Here is a 20,024-nt window from a genome sequence, read left to right as displayed (position 1 = left end):
TGACATGTCAGCATTGTAGGCTATCATCGCTGCTGTACCGGCAAAGTATAGGGAGCTGTTGGGGGCAAAGAGCTCTGCTAAGGAGGCGTTGGAGGCTATTGCGGCGATGCGCGTCGGTTCCGACCACGCAAAGAAGGCGACGGCCCAGCTTCTGAAGCAGGAGTACGTCAACCTCAAGTTCAAGGATGGTGAAACGGTGGAGGACTTCTCCATTCGCCTGCAGACGCTCATCAGCAAGCTGAAGAGCCATGGCGTCACTGTCGACGAAGAGGAGGCGGTCTCTAAGTACCTCCACTCCGTGCTGGCAAAGAACATCCAGATCGCTCTCTTCATAGAGACAATGCTGGACTTGTCCATCCTCACCATTGAGGATGTGACAGGCTGTCTGCGGGCTGTGGACGAGCGTCTGGAGCAGGCGACAGCAACGAAGGACAACGAAAAACTCTTACTGACGAAAGAGGAGTGGGCTGCTTAGAGGAACTCTAGGAAGGCAGCCTCCTCCAGCCGCGGTGGCGATGGCAAGCGTCGCGGCAAGGCTTCTTCGGAGAAGAAGCAGGTCGACCCCAACGACTGCCGATGTTGCGAAAAGATGGGCCATTAGGCACGGGAGTGCCCAAATCGCAAGCAGGAGAAGAAGGCTTAGGCTCATCTGGCGCAAGCTGATGATGAGGATGAGGCCACTATCCTGATGACGACGTTCTGTGCATTGCATGACATCGAGACCGAGGAGAGGGAAGAGACGACGACGGTGGAAGGACCTAGGAAGGCCCTGAAGACCGTCAACCTCGACGAACCACGCACCCAAGACCACCTCGGACGTGTGGGCGCCGACCAGGAGCAGCGGTGGTATCTAGACTCTGGTGCCAGCAACCACATGACGGGCTCCAATGCATCCTTCTCCGAGCTCGACGACGATATTACTGGTACGGTGAAGTTTGGTGACGGCTCAAGGGTGGCTATCCAAGGGCGTGGCACCATCATCTTCAGTGCTAGAACGGGGAGCACCGCGCGCTAACGGATGTATATTACATTCCACAGCTGCGTTCTAGCATCATCAGCATTGATCAGCTAGATGAGCGCGGTAGCGAGGTACTGATCAAGGACAGAGTCCTTAGGATCAGGGACCGGGAGCAGCGACTTCTCGCCAAGGTGAAGAGGTCCATGAACCGGTTGTACCTGCTCGACCTGAAGGTAGAGCAGCCGGTGTGCCTGGCGGCAAGGCACTCCAAGGAACCGTGGATGTGTCATGCCCAGTTCAGACATCTCAGCTTCAACGCGCTTGGTCGGCTGGAGAAGATGGTCCGAGGGCTACCCCACATCAAGCACGGAGGCGAGCTGTGTGATAGCTGCCTGGCCGGGAAGTAGAGGACACTACCATTCTCAAAGGCGGCCAAGTATCGCACGAAGGACACTCTCGAGCTCGTCCACGGTGACCTCTGCGGGCCGATCACGTCAGCTACAAACGGTGATCGACGGTACTTCCTTCTGCTCATGGATGATTGCAGTCGCTACATGTGGCTGCAACTCCTAATGAGCAAGGACGAAGCAGCGGCGGCGATCAAGAAGTTCAAGATGCGCGCGAAGGCCGAGAGCGGTAAGAAGCTCCGCGTGCTGAGGACCGATCGCGGTGGCGAATTCACTTCGGTGGAGTTTGTTGCATACTGTGCGGATTAGGGTGTGGGGCAGCACCACACCGCGCCGTACTCGCCACAATAGAATGGCGTGGTGGAGCGATGGAACCAGACGGTGGTCGGCATGGCCTAATCCATGATGAAGGCCAAAGGCATGACGACAAGGTTCTGGGGGGAGGCGGTGACCACGACGGTGTTCATCCTCAACCGCGCTTCGACCAAGGCCCTGACGGACAAGACGCCATTCAAAGCTTGGTATGGGCGCAAGCCGAGCGTGTCCTTCCTCTGGACATTCGGCTGCATCGGCCACGTCAGAAAGACGAAGCCGAACCTCACCAAGCTAGAGGACAGGAGCACACCCATGGTGTTCCTAGGCTACGTGGAGGGTACCAAGGCGTACCGGCTCTATGACCCATGCGGAGACAAGGTGCTTGTCTTGCGCGACGTCGTGTTCGACAAGGAGACGGCTTGGGACTGGAGCAGTCCGAGCACGGGGGAAGCTAGTGGCTTCACCAGCACCTTCGTCGTTGAGCACTTGGTCATCCACGATGGTGGAGACGCTGGGGAAGAGGTGTTGAGCACTCTAGGAGGAGTGCCGAGCACTTCGGTGGTAGAGCCGAGCACTCCTGGGGCAGTACCAAGCACTTCGAGAGGGATGCCGAGCACTCCGAGAGGACTGCCGAGCACTCCTGGAGAGATGCCGAGCACGCCAGGAGTGGTGCCGGGAGGTTCTACAGTGGTGGCGACCACTCCAGGATGGGTGCCGAGCACTTCCGTGGCGGAGCCGAGACGTCTTGTAGTGGTGCCGACCACTCCAAGACTGAGGTTGGGCACTCCTCCAGTGTGTCTGAACACTGCAGGAGTTATGACGAGTTGTCCAGAAGTAGTGCCGAGCACTACAACCAGGGTGCCGAGCACTCCAGGTGCGGTGCCGAGCACTCCGGCGGAATAGGGAACTCCATCGATATCGATCGAGTTCACCTCACCTCCAAGTGACATCACTGAGTTTGTGGATGCCTTCCACAAAGGTGAGGATGTGCGGTTCCGCAGGCTGGACGACATCGTCGGCAGCATAGGACCCTTAGGACTGGCTGGTTGGCTGCTCAATGACATAGAGCTGCTGCTCGTCAGTGCAGAGGAACCACCCGCGTTCGTGCTAGCCAAGCGCGATGAAAACTAGCGACGGGCGATGTTGGAGGAGATGAAGGCGATCGAGGAAAACGAGACTTGGCAGCTCGTCGATCCACCTCTAGGATGCCGTCCGATTAGCCTGAAGTGGCTGTACAAGGTCAAGCAGGATGAGCTCGGTGCCATTGTCAAGCACAAGGTGCGTCTCATCGCCCGAGGCTTTGTTCAGCGCGAGGGCATAGACTTCAAGAAGATCTTTACGCCAGTAGCGCACATGGAGTTGGTCCGTTTGCTACTAGCTTTGGCAGCAGCAAAGGACTAGCGTGTCCATCACTTGGACATTAAATTGGCCTTCCTCAACGGTGAGCTGGCGGAGACGGTCTTCGTCAGGTAGCCTCCAAGTTTCGTCGTCAAGGGAGAGGAGCATAGGGTGCTCTGACTGCGCAAGGCGCTCTATGGGCTGCGGTAGGCCCCACGAGCATGGAACGCCAAGCTTGACGTCACGCTGGGTGAGCTTGGGTTTCAGCGGTGCGCAACTGAGCACGTGCTCTACACGTGGCGATGGAGGAAGAAGGAGCTCATCGTCGACGTGTATGTGGATAACTTAATCGTCACCGGCGCGCGCACGGAGGACATCAATAGCTTCAAGCGCGAGATGGCGGCTCGTTTTCGAATGAGCGATCTCGGCGCACTCTCCTACTACCTCGGCATCGAGGTGAGACTGGGGAAGGAGGAACTCATGCTTGGTCAGAGCGCGTATGCCTCCAAGCTGTTGGAGAGGAGTGGCATGACTGAGTGCAAGCCATGAGTGACTCCGATGGAGGAACAGCTGAAGCTGATGAAGGCCAGCACCGCGGCAAAGGTGGATGCAATACTCTACCAGAGCATCGTTGACGGTCTGCGCTACCTAGTCCACACGAGGCCGGACATGGCGTTCGTCGTGGGCTACGTTAGTCGCTTCATGGAGGATCCCAGAGAGGATCACTAGGATGTGGTGAAGCGGCTACTACGCTACATCAAGGGGACGGTGGATCATGGGATCATCTTCCCAAAGACCGACAGGAGTAGGCTGCAGCTCACTGTGTTCAGCGATGCAGACATGGCGAGGGACATCGACGGACGACGGAGCACCTCTAGCGTGCTCGTCTTCCTCGGGTCGGCTCTAATTTCATGGCTGTCGCTAAAACAGAAGGTGGTGGCACTATCTACGTGTGAGGCAGAGTACGTAACAGCGGCTACAGCGACGTGCCAAGTTGTGTGGCTGCGCCGGCTACTGGACGAGCTGACCGGTGTGGAAGCTCATCCACTAGCACTGATGGTGGACAACCAGCCCATCATCGCCCTCGCGAAGAATCTAGTTTTGCACGATCGGAGTAAACATATCGACATGAAGTTCTACTTCCTCAAGGACTGTGTCGATGGAGGACAGATCGTCATCAAGTTTGTCGAAACTGGTCGGCAACTCGCGGAAGTCCTCACCAAGCCACTCGGACGTCTTCGACTCACGGAGCTGAAGGAGATGATCGGCATGGAGGGGGTAAAGGGTTAGCGGTAGGATTAGGGGAAGATTGTTAGATAATCTACTACTACCTTATGTGAACACAGTAAGGAAATGCGTCACCAAAAGGCCCTCTGCTGTGATACTGTAGCCGCTGCAGGTGCAGGCGCCGCACGGCTCACCTACAGCACTGTAGGCACATGCAGAGGCCGGCGCAGAGTCATCCATATATGTTATCTAGTCACTGTTGCAGCAGGGCAGCTGTACTGGAACTAGATAGATAGAGTTGTATAAATAGACTACTATGGCAACTCAGTAAAGATAGTTCAGATTTGTCATCTCCCATACAGGGCTTCGGTCAACGCTAGTGTCTTGTACTGTGTGTGTATGATGTGTTCTCCCTTCTTCTTCTAGCTCTAGCCATAGTGTTATACAACAATCTTGGATATTAAAATTTAAAATTTAAAATTATCAAATAATCTTGGATATTGATATGGTCTATATGAAAGTTATAGGATCTTGAAATTTAAAATTTAAAATTATCAAATAATCTTGGATATTGATATGGTCTATATAAAAGTTATATAGTTGAAAAGTTTTTGTTTGAAGTTATTTAGTGTCCCAAAATTTAATTTCAAATTTCAAATTTTAAAATCTATAAACATACAATAATATTTTGGGACTCTAAACAGTTTTAATTCAAAAAAATTTCAACTACAAAGTCGTAGATCGCGTCGAGGGCTTCAATTTTGATATAAAGTTTGTCTTCATTCAAGTTCATATGAAAAAGTTATGAATTATTTTTTGATATAAAGTTTTTAGATCACCCTGTTTTGACCCAGATAGGGCTCAAAACCAAGTTTACGGACCGGGATGACACAACTGAATAAGTTTGAGGACCTAAACAGTTGATTTGTAAGTTTAGGGACCGGGATGACACAGCCGAACAAGTTTAGGGACCGAGATGACACAGATGAACAAGTTTGAAGACCTAAACGGTCGATTTACGAGCTTAGGGACCAGGATGACATTGCGGTACAAGTTTAGGGATCGCTGGTGCACTTTACTCTTTATTATATGAATTTGGTGAAATAACATATTTCTCATGCCTATACTAATTATTAACTTCTGAGAAATAAGATGATAAAGTATCTCTATGGAGTTTTATGAGCATTAAGGTGTTTCGTAGAGTTTCATAGACATTGGCCCCTTTTGGTAGAGCTCTTACCGGCTCTAGTTCATGCACTGTTTATAGGAGTTATTTCTCTCTTCTCTCACATAGCCATGGTAGCTCTACCAAACGGGGCCTAAATATGCTGACATGGCATCATATTTACGAAGAAAAAGATGATAAAAGTTTCATGAAAGTAGAGAGTTTTATGGAGATGAAACTCTTCCACATGGATTAATATATTCCACACTACAAATTTATTGATGAATACTCTCTCCGTCCCTAAATGTCTGTCGTTTTCGCTTCTCGAGAAACAACTTTAACTAAATATATATTAAAAAAATATTAATATTTATGATACATAATTAGTACTATTGGATAGATATTTGAATCTAGTTTTTTAATAAATTTATTTTGAGATAGAAATATTACACGTATTTTTTATAAATCGAGTCAAAGTTGTTAGCACGCAAATCGTGACGGCAAATATTTAGGGACGGAGGGGTATCTCTGTTAATCCATATCTATGTACCAATAATATAATAATAATATTAAGAGTGAAAGGTTCTGTTGTCATAATCATGCACATTCATGCTCCCAATGGTAGAATTTAGAACATACGCCCATCAATAATACAGTCTAATTCTAAGATGTATTAAAACATTCCTCGTATAAATTTCGATCCACGGGTCAATGAGATAACAACGGTGTTGCAATGTATGTTCCATTACACCATACGAACATGTTTATACTAGTATATATATAGTAAAATTATTAAAGGACACATGAAGGTCAAGCGTTCACAAAACCGAGTTCCGCCAGCGCATCTCACCTAGCACACATTTTCAATAAAATTTTCTAACTGTAACGTAAGTAACACTAAAATGTTAATACGTCCACTCAAATTCTTCTCAGCCAAAGATGTCATCAAGATTACTTCATAACACCGCAATGACATTATCTGGAACTCAATGATAGGACATTTTACGTTAACAAGGGTTAACATGTGCTTGCCGAAAAGATGATATATAGGTAATATTAAGCCAAAAACAAACACGCAAAATTCCACAATGGTATCATCGGTTGGTAAAGCATTACAGCAGCATCACAAAAGCAACAGCGTGCCTCAAAACCGAAACCATCACCTGTAATACAATTACAAGCATCTGTTTACTACAACCCTACTCATCTCTTAGAGAAGATTGACGAAACGATAGTCTGCAGTCTCCAGCCTCCGAACTCCATTCAGGTCATCCATAATGGCATCATATCATCTGGGACTGAGAAACATCATCTCGTAAATATGGAATCATTGCATAGAATGTACACAGCAAATAAAAAGGGAAACCTTTAGGGCTGGGATATAGACCTGGATACAGCTGCTGGACCATGTCCATTATTCACTGCTCTCGCCTGAGGTTTGAGGTCATCTAGGCTTGGAGAGCGACTATCTGACCTGTAGCGCCTGTTGTCCCGAGGGCGTGAAGAGTGTGAGTACTCAGGGGAATAATCATCCCGGCGTCCCCTGCCCCTGCAAAAAGTTGGTTTAAATTCCTGAGTATGCAAAAGACAAGGAGCAACACAATATAGCTGGCAAGTATAGGAAAAAAAGTAAGAGTAGTAGACCATTAACAAACTGCATTTTGTATAACTGAACACTTATTTACAGTACCTAGCAGTAAAGTACCACTCTTATCCCAAAGACAACTTGAAATATAAAGCAAGATATCATTTTTTACCTGCCCCATATCAATAAAAGCTACCCACTTTGATCCAAACATGGAATTGTGCAATGCATTAAGGTGCTGGCTCAACTTCAAAATACTCTTTCCCTCAGGTTTCTTAGCCAAGATTATCATTAAACTCTGGCTGACAGTACCACTTTATCTTTAACAGAAATGCCTTTCACATGCTCCAACCCTGGAGGTCATGGTACTTTCACTTTGGCCTTTATTCTTCAACATCATGGTTGCCTTTTGATCTTTTAGACACTCTATATTCTTTGTTGACTGGATAATAGACATAACCAAAGCAACACAATTCAGAGCAAAATTCAAAGCCTTATTTAAAGAACACATATCAACATTTACCAACAAATCTAACAAAACCATATTGCTGTCATGCACATCCAATTATAGATATAAGAAAGCTCCTTTAGTCATTGACTTGTTAATTAGAGCTATTTATTACTCCCTCCATTCCAAATTATAAGACGTTTTGGCATTTCTAGATACATAATTTCTGCTATATGCACTTAGATATACACAGTCTAAAAAAGCCAAAAAGTCTTATAATTTGGATTGGAGGGAGCAGTTGCTATAATGGAATTCCCAATCTGGATGAGCAACACAATCATTCTCAGTCTTGAAAGTCACTTCTTTGTAAGTACGTCTAAGGATATAATATTGAAAAAAAAACCACACAACAAGAAAGGAGATTAAGATTTTAGTAATCAAACAATGATATATATTTGGAGGACTCGACAAAACTTAACGAGGAACTGAAGTACCAATTTATTTGATGAGAATAGAAGCTTAATCCTCATTTATATTGATGACAGGAATGGGACAAACAAATCCATTTGACAGTTAGTTACCTAGTACCTCTGTCCCCAAATAAACCAACTTCTAGAGCTGTCCTAAGTCATTTTTTTGTAAATTTGACCGAATTTTATAGAACAACAACAAAGCCTTTAAGTCCCAAACAAGTTGGGGTAGGCTAGAGTTGAAACCCAGCAGAAGCAATCAAGGTTCAGGCACGTGAATAACTGTTTTTCAAGCACTCCTATCTAAGGCTAAGTTTTTGGGTATATTCTATCCTTTCAAGTCTCCTTTTATTGCATCTACCCAAGTCAACTTCGGTCTTCCTCTGCCTCTCTTCACGTTACTATCCTGGCTTAGGATTCCACTACGCACCGGTGCCTCTGGAGGTCTCCGTTAGACATGTCCAAACCATCTCAACCGGTGTTGGACAAGCTTTTCTTCAATTGGTGCTACCCCTAATCTATCACATATATCATCGTTCAACCGAATTTTATAGAAAAAATACCAATATTAATGACACAAAATTAGTATCATTTTTTAGATATACCACATAATATACTTTTATAGTCTACTTATTTGGTGTCTTACATGTTGATATTATTTCCTATTAAGCTGGTCAAGCTTACAAAAGTTTGATTTAAGACAACTCTAGAGGTTGATTTATTTAGGGATAGAGGGATCATTATATTTAAATCATAAAAGGGGTACAAACAAGTAATAAATATACTGTGAATATATTATAATATTCACCCTTGGTTCCAACATATGTAATATTTTGAACATTGACACAATCACCAGTATGCAACTTTGATTGCTAATTTAAATAACAGCAATGTGTTCTAAAATTACCATGTTATGAAAATATTGTTCGTGACAAATTAAAACAGAATACTTGGAACAATGTAACCACTTTGGCACATCCTAATGGTTAGATCATGATAAAATGTGTATCCATACAAACTGGGAAAGAAATGCAACTTGCTCCTAAAAAGCCAAAATAGCAGAGGCTTTCAAAGGACCTATAGGATTGAAGAACAATCAACAATTCAAGATACCAGTCGATTTGAAATAAATTGAGTTCAAACCTGAAGTCACGCCTAACTGGAGAAGGCGAAGGCGAATAAGCTGTTGCCAAGAAAGTGATTGTGTTTACTATTTTACAATGAAACGAAAGACTAAAACATTTAATTTTTATAAATCGCTTCACTTACAGTGGGAACGAGACCTTGGAGATCTTGATAGTGATCGTCTTGTGTATCTTCCCTCCATGTACCTACCACTACATCAACGAAAGCACGGATTTATTTCTTTTCATTACTTCAAGTTATAAGTTTACTATGGTGTTGCTAAGGGCAACCGAGAGCACATAGCAAAGGAAGGAACAAATAATGAACCTCGTCCTTGTTCTCATGCGCATTTCTTGTGGCGTTTTTCGATTCTCCTCAGCATAAACTATTGAAATTTCTCGACCACCGATGACTTGATGATTCATCTCTTGCTTGGCAACTGCAGCATCCTCAGGGTAGCGGAATTTGACAAATCCAAAACCACGAAGTTCCCTGTAAAATTGACAAATTCAACCAAGGATTAAGAAGGAAAAAAGTCATTGTCATTCGACAAATATGCTCTGTTGTTCCAACAGTTGGCTGTTCATTCCAATCCCTATTTAATAAAGAAACAGTAAATACACTTAAGAACTATTTATCAAAAACAGGGAACATATACAACAAAAACTTGCCATGATATTAAACAGGATTTTCTTTCGTTGCCAAAAGAACCAGAATTTTTTAATGAGAGAATTTCAGTCCATTTGACATTTCTATTACATTATCACATACGTCCAAATGGGTTAAACTAATATAATGTCTTGGAATGAACACCGGAGATGACCACTCAAACAACAGTGTATCAGTCTCCTAATTATTGGTGTGCAAGTTAATTCATCTAAATACTTTTTCATTGTTGAAAAAACTTTGCCTGCTATGCACATACTCCCTCCGGTCAGCGGTCACAAATAAGTGTCGTTTTGGACAACAACATAATTCCCAAAACACATTTCAATGCTTGTAAATTATAACAAGTACACTGTTATGGAACTACTTTTCAAGACAAATCTACCCATATAATTTTTAAATATTCAAACCCAAGAAATATAAAGCAATTCATAAAGTAATATCTAATCGAAGTTGAAATTGTTGATTTGCACATAATCCAAAGGCCACTTACTTTTGACTGGAGGGAGTATATGCCTTAAGCCCTTAATGAACAGGCTGGCATGAGGTTGAACTCAAGTTTGACATAAGAAAGGCAAAGAAACTTTAAAAAGCAATTATTACCTGGTGTGGAAATTCCTCGGTAGGTAAATGTCCTTTATAGGGCCGAATTGCTCAAATGGAACACGAATATCTTCTGGCCTGCAGAAGATGAAAATCCAATAACAGAACAAAATCAGTTAACGACATTGTAAAGCCATGCAAGGGCGCAAAAGGCAGACTGCATCACAAATTCACAATAGTACAGAACATAGGTATATCATACTGATTACTTTGCAGCAGCTTATGTCGTACTATAACATTTTATTGGCAGTTGCAAAAGGATGGAACCATTTGCAAGGTTAAAAAAAGTTCATCAAGCTGTAAGTAAGATGCACAAACACCCAAAATTTTATCTGACATGAGAGGATTGGATTGGATTATGTGATGTGAAAGAGCCAGTGCTCCTTGAGTACAAATAACCATGACCACAACTTCCTAGACAAACAATTCATATATTTTCATCTAAAGTGATTGGCAAACTCTCCAACCAAGACATTGAATAGAAACCCAAACTGACTCTAGGCTTGTCAAAGACTAGACAATGGCTTAAACATGATTGATCCAGTCTATAAAGGAGTGTCATGATATACAAAGCTGCTTTGAGAAGACTAAGGATGCACACCATCAGCCCATTTAGTGAATGGCTTCCAAAACCCAATGAGTTTGTGACGACAGATGGATTTATCTTTTTCCTAGGAAATTCTGATAAACAGTTCCATCAGTTATTCATGCACATATCTTCCGGTAAACATCAATCGTTAAACAGCCCATTGCGGCGCATTTTATATTCAAACATTTGTTAGCATGCAAACCACCAAACAATTCATCACCATGCGAAAAATTGAAACACAGCTACACTTGCAAATATCAAATGTTGAAAACAAACTGCTATATTTGCTTTTGTTTCGTGCATAGCCTTTAACAACCATCAAATAACACATTAGAGGCCGATGGGCAAAGTCAATAATTAATTAATCCTAAAACTAGGATTGATAATACAATCGAGTCGACAAGATGAATTTGCATGTAGCAGCCAGAAAATTTCACAGAATTAACCGGCTTCAGACATTGACCAAACCAGATGGCGCCACGTCCGCCAACCGTAGGTCATACGAGCCAGAACTACAGGCACATATATGGGGTATACAACGATAATTCACCTGGCTGTGAGGGAGATGTTGCGGATGAGGAGACCGGACTGCGCCGACGGCCGACCGTAACCACGTCGGTCCCCGCGTCCGCCGGCCCCGGCCCAGCGGTAGAGGTCGCGGGGGTCGTCGTAGCGCTTGCGCCTAGGAGGGCTCCGGCTGTACCGCCGCCGCGGGCTGTAGCTCCGGCTCGGACTCCGGCTGCGATATCCGGCCATCGTTCGTCGGGGATGCCGCACGGCGCCGCGCCTGAGAGGTACAGCCGGTCTTGCTAGGGTTTTCCGGGGTTTGGCTCGGGTGTTTTGTGACGCAAGTCGTCCTCGTAAAAGGCTCTATTAACTAAGATGGGCCATTTTGCATACGGCCCACGAGGCCACAACCAAATCTGTGCGCGCACCGCTGCTCACTGAGAATTTCTCACTGACCCGCCTCTTGTGTAGCCGCCGCCGCCGCCGCCGGCACCGCCATGCCCCCGCCTCGGCTCCTTTTCGCCAGGCGCCTCTGCTCCGCCACCGCATCTGATCCCGCCAGCGCTCTGACTCCATCCACGATCTCCAACGCGGCTGACCTCGCCGCGGCCGCCGCCCTCCGCACGCCGCGCCCGCGGTTTCAATCCTGCCTCCTCTCCTTGGTCCCTCGCGCCGTCCTCCTCCACCCAGACTTTGCTCGCCTCACGCTCTCCCGCCTTCTTCCGGCCGTGGCTCCATCGCTCCGCTTCCTACGCTCTCTGTCTCCACACCTCCCCGGCCCCGCCCCTGCCCCTGACACCGCCCCGGCGAACGTCTACCCTCCGCTGCCCGGGGTCGGCAAGTTCCTCCTCCGCCTCCCACCGCACCTCGCCGCAGACGTTGCCGAGCTCCTCACCTCCCACCTCGGCATCCACCTTTCCCTCCACGCCTTCAATGTCGCGTCCCGTTCCGCACTCGGCGCCGGCCGCCCGGACCTCGTCTTCCGCCTCTTCTCCGCCTTCTCCTCCTCGCCAGAATTCCCCGGCAATGCCACTACCGTCGGCCTCCTCACACGGGCCTACGCCGCCGAGGGCCGCCCCCTCGACGGCCTCGGCCTCCTCCGCGACGCCGCGCGCCGTGGGTCCCCTCCGTCGGCCAAGGCCGCTGCTGACCTCATCGGTGCCTTCGCAGCCGACGGCAACTTCGGCAAGGTCTCCGACACGCTGCACCTCATGATTTCCACCGGGTGCACCCCGGACGAGGTGATCTACCAGCGGGTCATACACGGGCTCTTCAGGCGGAGAATGGGTGGAGAGGCTCTGCGTGTGTTCAGAGAGATCAAGCAGCGGGGCTATCAAATTGACCGAATTACATATTGCACGGTGATCCATGGATTATGCGAAATGCGGCTCATTGGAGACGCACAGCAGATGTGGGATGAGATGGTGGACAGGGGCATCAAGCCCAATGAGTATGCTTACTGCTCCCTAGTCACTTACTATTGCAGAGTTGGTGATCTTGAGAAGGCCCGCAAGGTATATGATGAAATGCTTGCGAAGGGGTTCAAGCAGACTACTGTTAGCTGTAACATTCTGATCAAAGGATTTTGTGTTCATGGAAGGGTGTATGACGCACTCGAGGTGTTTGAGGAAATGTCAGTTAAGGGAATTAAGCATGATGTGATCACTTATGACACATTGATCCGGGGCTTATGCAAGGTTGGGAAGTTGGACTCGGCGATACAGATGTATGAGTGGTTGCTATCATCTGGTTTGGAGCCAACGGTGTCAACTTTCAGTCCTCTGATAGGTGCCATGTGTGAGAACGGACGGGTGCATGCTGCAGTAGACCTGATCAACTTGATGCGGGCTAAGGGCTTGGAGCCACTGGTGTTGAGCAATGATTGCATCATTAATGGCTTTTGTAAGATCAATCGATCTGATGAGGGCATGGCATGGTTGGCAGGTATGTTGAAGGACAACATAAAACCTCGAAAACAGACATTTGATTGTTTGGTGGAGTCATTGAGCACCTCTGGGCGATTGGACGATGCGTTGCTGGTCCTGAATATAATGTTCAAGGTTGGATTTGAACTAGGCAGATTTGCTTGCACCATACTTGTCGATAAGCTATGTACAGGCAATGTATCTTACTCCCACCAACTGGATAACATTTTGGTTAGCAACCAGTAGAAACACTAGTAGCAATGATATAATGTTTCCTTGTGCCTCCCAAGACATGCGATCAGCAAAGACGTTGTTGTTTTTCTGGTGCTGTCTTGGAGCACCCAAATGCCTTCGGCAGAAGATTCTGGGGATCGGAACTTTTTTTTTTTTGAAAGTGAGATCAGAAAATTTTAATGTCATTGCTGGTTTGTAATCTACTCTTTGCTCTAGCAGTTTGCACTTGTTGTAGAGCTTGTCAATGTGCTGTGGCTCCTGTAGGTCGGTGTAGAATTTTCGTGAAGAATCAAAATAGTTGTCAACTTGTACTATCATTCAGAACGAGAATAATGCGCAAGGCTCAGAGTTTCATTTTACTGTAATATATGATATACAAAGTTTTGAAAATCGACGATTACGTCTCGCCTAGGCGCGCCTAGTCGCTAGGCTATGGCCTGACGTCTGGAGTAGGGGGGTAATCGCCCCTCTAGGCGGGCGGAGCGACTAGGCGGAGCTCGGCGGCGCCCAGGAGCCCTAGGCGGCGTGGAATCGAGCTAGGCGGGTGACGCGGGCCATTGCGCGCGAAAGAATGGCTCCGCGGGCGAGCGCGCGCGCGCAGAGCTCCAGGCACGGGAAAAAGCCGCGCGCTGCTGCGCTGGAGAAGGATAAGGGGGAGAAGGGGAGAGAAAGTCGTACTCGCCTCGACCTTGACCTCCGTCGGGAAGCAGGTCCCGCCGGCTGCGCTGCTCGCCTGGAAGCAGATCCCGCCGGCGAGCCTCCTCCCCACCTGGCAAGACCCGCCGGCGACGCTGCTCCCCGTCGGTCTCCTTCCTCCTCGACGAGCTCATCCCCGCGGGTCGTGCTCCTCCCCATCGAGAAGCAGGTCCCGCCGGCTGCGCTGCTCGCCTGGAAGCAGATCCCGCCGGCGAGCCTCCTCCCCGCCTGGCAAGACCTGTCGGCGACGCTGCTCCCCGCCGGTCTCCTTCCTCCTCGACGAGCTCGTCCCCACGGGTCGTGCTCCTCCTCGCCGGTCTCTTCGTCTTCGTCGCCAGAAGCTCCTCCCCGCCGGTCTCCTCCCAAGGTCTGTATGTCCTCCCCTGCTCCTCTGTTTCCTTCCCCTGCTTTGTCTGTTTGCAAACATATACAGCCGGTCTCCTCTATTTTCTTTCCCTGCAGTTGTTCCTTTTTCCTGCTCTCCTCTCCTCTGTTTCTGAAATCTGAAATTGTTGAATGATTCCATGTATCTACTATGATGAATCTGTGAAATTGTTGACTGCATCTGCACACATATGAATTTGTTGACTGATTGGCGATTGTATGTATATGTTTGTAATTTGTTGATTGATGGCTTGAACTCAGATGACGGGAACAGAGGGTCAATCTGAAACTGCAAGTGGAACAGAGGGAGCAACTGTCTTGAGAATGAATTCAGATGATGTGGGATGGGAGTATGGGGTTCTTGTTGATCCCTACTGAAGAAGTGTGAGACAGCTTCATGTCATGTTTTAGATTTTATTATGCATCCATGTATCTTTAACTTATGAACTTAGAACTCCTGCTGTGTGCTTGTGCTTTGTGTTGTGAGAACTGAGAATCATCAATCATGTGATGTAATGTACTGCTAGTCTACTATCCATTTTATATTCTGTGTTGCTGCCTGCTGTCCCTTCATGTTTGTGATTTCAAAAGGCTATCCTATGCTGCTGAAATGCTGATAATGGATGGGAGAAGGCTCAGACCTCAGATAAGTACCTAACTTGCTATTTCCTATTTTTTGTATCACTTGTATTGATGCTCAATTGCATCTAAAAGTGTTGTCCACTTCTATTGCAGCAGTGCTGCAGGAAATTCAGTGATCAGTAGTGTATCGACTGCAACTAAGGACAAAGGACCTAAGGTATGTCTACGGGTCCTTCCCTATTTTTTATCTAAATTATTCATGATTTATGCTATAAATGTATTTATTATATATTGATATATAAATATAAATTGGCAAAACGTTTAGAAAAACGCATAGCATCACCTAGGCTAGCCTAGGCTGGACTAGTCGTTAGGCTAAGGGTCATCGCCTAGCGCCTAGCAAAACTTTGATGATATATGATGTATGAGTAATACTTTGAGGGACATTTCATATTGTCAGAACTCAGAACTCGTGCAAGGGACGCTTGCCTCGCCAGTTTCTACTGGTTTCCACTTTAATAGGGTGATCTCAGTTTTTGATACTCAAAACATTTCATCATGAAGAAGATTTGGCTTCATATTTACCATTAACTGACAACTGTTATGGGTGATCTCATGTCAGGATCTGTTCCAGTCTGACGCCCAACAAAGTGGTACGCAGCTTATACATCGTTCGTTATCACAAATAAAACACAGGATGTCACATTGGGAAAATGGTTGACACGTAGTACAATACCACATCGTTCGTATACATGTTATTGAACTTGGTTCATTGTGCGACAAAGTTAAACATGACGTTCAGTAGCACATATAGTTAACACAAATGAAATTTAGTTCACCACAACCACCAGGTGCTGCTACACTAAGCAAGTCACTTATAGCAACTACTATTGCTACACATTGTTCACCTGCAACCACTGACGATGCAACACGATTATCTCGTTTCGGCTTATTCACTCATATCTGGCTTATAATCCACGGCTTAAATAGTATTTTTTTTTCACATCAAACCAGTCAGCAGTACTTTCAGTCATGGCTTATAAGCCAATTTAGCCGAAACGAACAGGTTGTATATTGCAGGACGACAACATGCATTGATGATAGCTTGACTATTGCAACCATATGCGGCAGAACAACAACGCGTCAACGCGGTAATGCGGTATAGCAAAGTGCCACACACAATGTGCAATGAGCAAGAATCTCTCCAAATCTCCAACGTCGGACCGCTCTGTTCACTTGAGCTTATCGGCTAGAATCAGCCCTATTTTTCAGCCATAGAAACAGTGTTTTTCTCTTACAACAAAACAGCCATACAAATCAGCCGTAGCGGCGAGGGCAATGGCAGCGCGTGGCGCAAAGCACTCATTTGTGCATCCTTCTCCAACCTCCGGACCTCCACCTTTGGTTCAGCCATCTTTCTTCTGTCATCCCTGCGTGAGAATGGGATGTCGGCAGCTGGAACAGCAGCTCGTGGTCACAGCGACGTGGAACTGTGGATGGTGAATTCGGTCGATCCTAGTAACTGGGGACACACACACAAACGCAGCATCGCTCGAGGCATGCCCGTCGGCGGCGGCAGAATCAGGAGGCCGGGTCCGGTTGCGATGTTTCTTCTGCACGAAAAAAAAGAAGTAATTGAAGATTTCGAATGGTAGTGCGATGTTTGCTCGGTTGAGTCTATCAATTGACTTCGGCTATAAATACGATGCTGTAAATACAGGAGCTGCATGTGTCGGGTGGATCTGGTGCCCCCGGTCAGGTCGCGACGTGCATGTTGGGTCTGGCTACAATATAATTTATTTTGTAGCTAGTTCTATATATATATATATATATATATGGAAATTATTTTCTACTCTCAGGGAGCAGTTATTTCCATGTGTATATCTCTAAGCTCAGGGCACATATGGTCCGATGAAGTGTATGTAGATGGAGTATATCATCATACTAAACCATCTAGTGTATTATGTATGACAAGTATGTATGTATACTTAGAGTATATGGTTATACTTATTTTATATGCTACTATCATAGTATTATATAATATATTAAAAAATATGTGCTCTTTTGAATTTTTTTCACATAGTAAAGATCTGGAGTATCTTAATATTAGTACGTCAACATAATCAAACTGATAAATGAGTAGTATGTACATATACACAACGTGATTTATTAATTATGGGAGTAACTCCTCTCGTGAGTATATAAAATACACCCTCTATATACTTCCTACTCTAAACTAGAATATACTAGAGAGCGAGCAGGAACATGGATCATTAGACTCGGTGGCCGTGCAGGCTCTCTCTTAGCTTGTGGAGGACTTGGTCGCTGCAGTGTTTTTTGGCGGCCAATTTGCCATGTGATGATCATGCGTCGATCCGTATGTGCTGTCATCTATCGGTGTGCGGCCTGTTCGCTGGTTGGTTTCTGGGCTGGTTTGGACTGGCTGATGCTGGTTTGTTGTGAGAGAAAAATACTGTTGGCTAGCTGGTTTGGGCTGGCTGAAACCAACAAGCGAACAGGCCGGTGAGGCGCTGTCACAAGGCGGTATCACTCGCCACGGTCACGGCTCCAAAGAGAGAATTTTGCATTTATTCTCTCCACGTAGCTGACCAGTGGCGGATGCACGATGCGGGATAAGGGGGCTAAAACAATGGAGATGTTGATTTACATGAAGATTTAATGGTGAAATCAAGCTTTTGCTACAGTGATTAGGCTTGAAATCAAGACATTAGACCCCCAGCCCCCCTTTGGATCCGCCACTGCAGCTGACTGACTGATGGGAGCTCCTCTGACTGATCGAGGCTGACACTAGTAGAGATGCTTCCGGTGACAGGGATATCAATCAAGTACAGTAGCTATTCTTCGGGCGTCTGTATTTTTCTTTTTTTTTTCAGGCGGTGAATAAAAGCTACATACAGTACTGGATGAATCAATCTAATAAGTATCTAACTAGTGGCGCCAGATCAGGTTGCACTGTTCTTCAACCTCTGTCTCTTGTTCGTTCCAGCGATCGAGCGACCCCATGCAGCAGTAGCAGCCGACTGTGATTAATTTGGTCAGATGAGATTGAAAGTAAAGCTTGAATCTGGAAAAATTACGTGTATTTTCGTAGCTGGGGGAAGAACGCGGTAGCTGGCAGATTATATTCGATACAGATGAGATGAGAATATGCGATTTTATCGTCATGGGTTGTTCACAAAATTTAACCTGCCTTTTAATCATCTGGTGGTGGCGTCGGGCTAGCTGTCACCAACCATGCAGATTAAGGGGGTGTTCGGATCCGGTGACTAAAATTTAGGTGTCACGTGAGGTTGTCACATGGAGTGTTCGAATACTAATAAAAAAAAATAAATTACAGAATCTGTCACTACTCCAACGAGACGAATTCATTAAGCCTAATTAATCCACCGTTAGCACATGTTTACTGTAGTAATACGTTGTCAAATCATGTATTAATTAGGCTTAAAATATTTGTCTCGTAAATTAGTTGCAAGCTATGCAATTAGTTTCGCAATTAGTTTATATTTAATACTCAATGCATGTGTCAAACATCCGATGGGACAACGACTAAAGCTTAGGAGGAGAAACCAACCACCCCTAATTAGTTACATGTGTACATACATTATATAAACAGGCAGGATCGTCCTTGCCGTTCCTAACCTTTGATCTCCCAAATTGTTAAACTTATCGCGTGATCAGACGACAGACGAGACAAAACGCCGTTCTTGATCTTTTCTGATCCGATTACTCGATTTTTTTTACTTTTTAGCTTTTTTTTGAAAGTTTTTTATAAATAGACTTCTGCAGGAAAGATTTTAGAATCTGAATTCTTAGCTCGGCGCCATCGATGCTGACGCCGAGCTAACACGTCTCGATGTCAGCGTTGCTAACGTCATGCTCCTAGGCTCGACGCTGACGTGGCGCTAATTTGACAGACAGCTTGGCGTCGTAGACGGTGGCACCGAGCTCGCGACTCACCCTATAGGCAACGATATGGTCGTGGCGCCCTACACGAGAGGCGGACAACGCACATACCGCTACGCTGCTGCTGCTCCGGTTAGCCCTAAGCCCTTGCGGCCTAGCCCTAGCCCTAGCCCTACGTACATGCATTGATCGTCAGGTGTCACATCACATGGTGTGCAATGAGTACATGCATACAACAGCTGCTCCGATTAGATTTAATGCGAAAATTTTTAACTTTTAGCTACTGTAGCACTTTTGTTTGTACGTGACAAAAATTGTTTAATTATGAACTATTTAGGCTTAAAAGATTCGTCTTGTCAATTACGGGCAAACTGTGCAATTAGTTATTCTTTTTACCTACATTTAATGCTCCATGCATGTACCGTAAGATTTGATGTGACGGAGAATCTTGAAAAATTTTGAATTTTAGGTGGGATCTAAACAGGGCCTAAGTATTGTTGGTCGCTGTCACATCTAGACTAATTATAAAACTAAATATTGAGACGGTTTTGCCAGACGAATTTTTTAAGCCTAATCAGCACATGATTTGATAACATGGTGCTACAATATATATGTACTAATGACGGATTAATTAGGCTTAATAAATTCGTCTCGTGGATTACTGACGGATTTTATAATTTTTTATTAGTATTCAAACACTCCATACGACACCCCCATTTGACACATCCTAAACTTTAGTCATTAGATCCAAACATTCCCTTACTATGAAAGATACGGAGTACTCCTTCCGTCTCTTTATATCTGTCGCCGTTGGTGTACGTGCCACAAATTTGACTCGATTTATAGAAAATACGTGCAACATTTGTATCTCCAAAT

The 20,024-nt window shown here is 45.8% G+C and overlaps 2 protein-coding genes across 3 annotated transcripts; one reads left to right on the top strand and one right to left on the bottom strand.

Moving 5' to 3' along the window:
• Window positions 1-6,333: 6,333 nt before the first annotated feature.
• LOC136539952 (serine/arginine-rich SC35-like splicing factor SCL28) lies at window positions 6,334-11,721 on the bottom strand. Of its 2 annotated transcripts, none has more exons than XM_066531937.1 (7): window positions 11,447-11,721; window positions 10,308-10,385; window positions 9,366-9,530; window positions 9,183-9,250; window positions 9,057-9,096; window positions 6,798-6,959; window positions 6,334-6,708 (listed from the first exon to the last, which is right to left on the bottom strand). In XM_066531937.1, the coding sequence occupies exons 1-7, from the start codon at window positions 11,650-11,652 to the stop codon at window positions 6,699-6,701; spliced, it is 729 nt and encodes a 242-aa protein (XP_066388034.1). In that variant the 5' UTR covers window positions 11,653-11,721; the 3' UTR covers window positions 6,334-6,698. The 2 variants fall into 2 exon arrangements, 1 of the variants encoding a protein (XP_066388034.1); XR_010779788.1 differs by lacking the exon at window positions 6,334-6,708 and adding an exon at window positions 7,168-7,437 and having other exon boundaries at window positions 6,824-6,959.
• Window positions 11,722-11,860: 139 nt separating this feature from the next.
• Window positions 11,861-13,782, top strand: LOC136539951 (pentatricopeptide repeat-containing protein At5g18950-like). Its single transcript, XM_066531936.1, has one exon. The coding sequence runs from the start codon at window positions 11,901-11,903 to the stop codon at window positions 13,572-13,574; it is 1,674 nt and encodes a 557-aa protein (XP_066388033.1). The 5' UTR covers window positions 11,861-11,900; the 3' UTR covers window positions 13,575-13,782.
• The last annotated feature ends 6,242 nt before the right edge of the window (window positions 13,783-20,024 follow it).

This window comes from Miscanthus floridulus, chromosome 2 (genome assembly GCF_019320115.1).
Source record: "Miscanthus floridulus cultivar M001 chromosome 2, ASM1932011v1, whole genome shotgun sequence".
NCBI lineage: Eukaryota > Viridiplantae > Streptophyta > Magnoliopsida > Poales > Poaceae > Miscanthus > Miscanthus floridulus.
This window is presented reverse-complemented; position numbering and strand designations above follow the sequence as displayed.

What these genes read in the sequence shown, in the direction of transcription:
- LOC136539951 (XM_066531936.1), top strand. Translation starts at nt 11,901, where the DNA reads ATGCCCCCGCCTCGGCTCCTTTTCGCCAGGCGCCTCTGCTCCGCCACC.
- LOC136539952 (XM_066531937.1), bottom strand. Translation starts at nt 11,652, where the DNA reads ATGGCCGGATATCGCAGCCGGAGTCCGAGCCGGAGCTACAGCCCGCGG. An exon ending in CCGAGGAATTTCCACACCAG is followed by an intron (nt 9,531 to 10,307) that starts GTAATAATTGCT and finishes TCAATTTTACAG; the next exon opens with GGAACTTCGTGGTTTTGGAT. An exon ending in CGCATGAGAACAAGGACGAG is followed by an intron (nt 9,251 to 9,365) that starts GTTCATTATTTG and finishes TCGTTGATGTAG; the next exon opens with TGGTAGGTACATGGAGGGAA.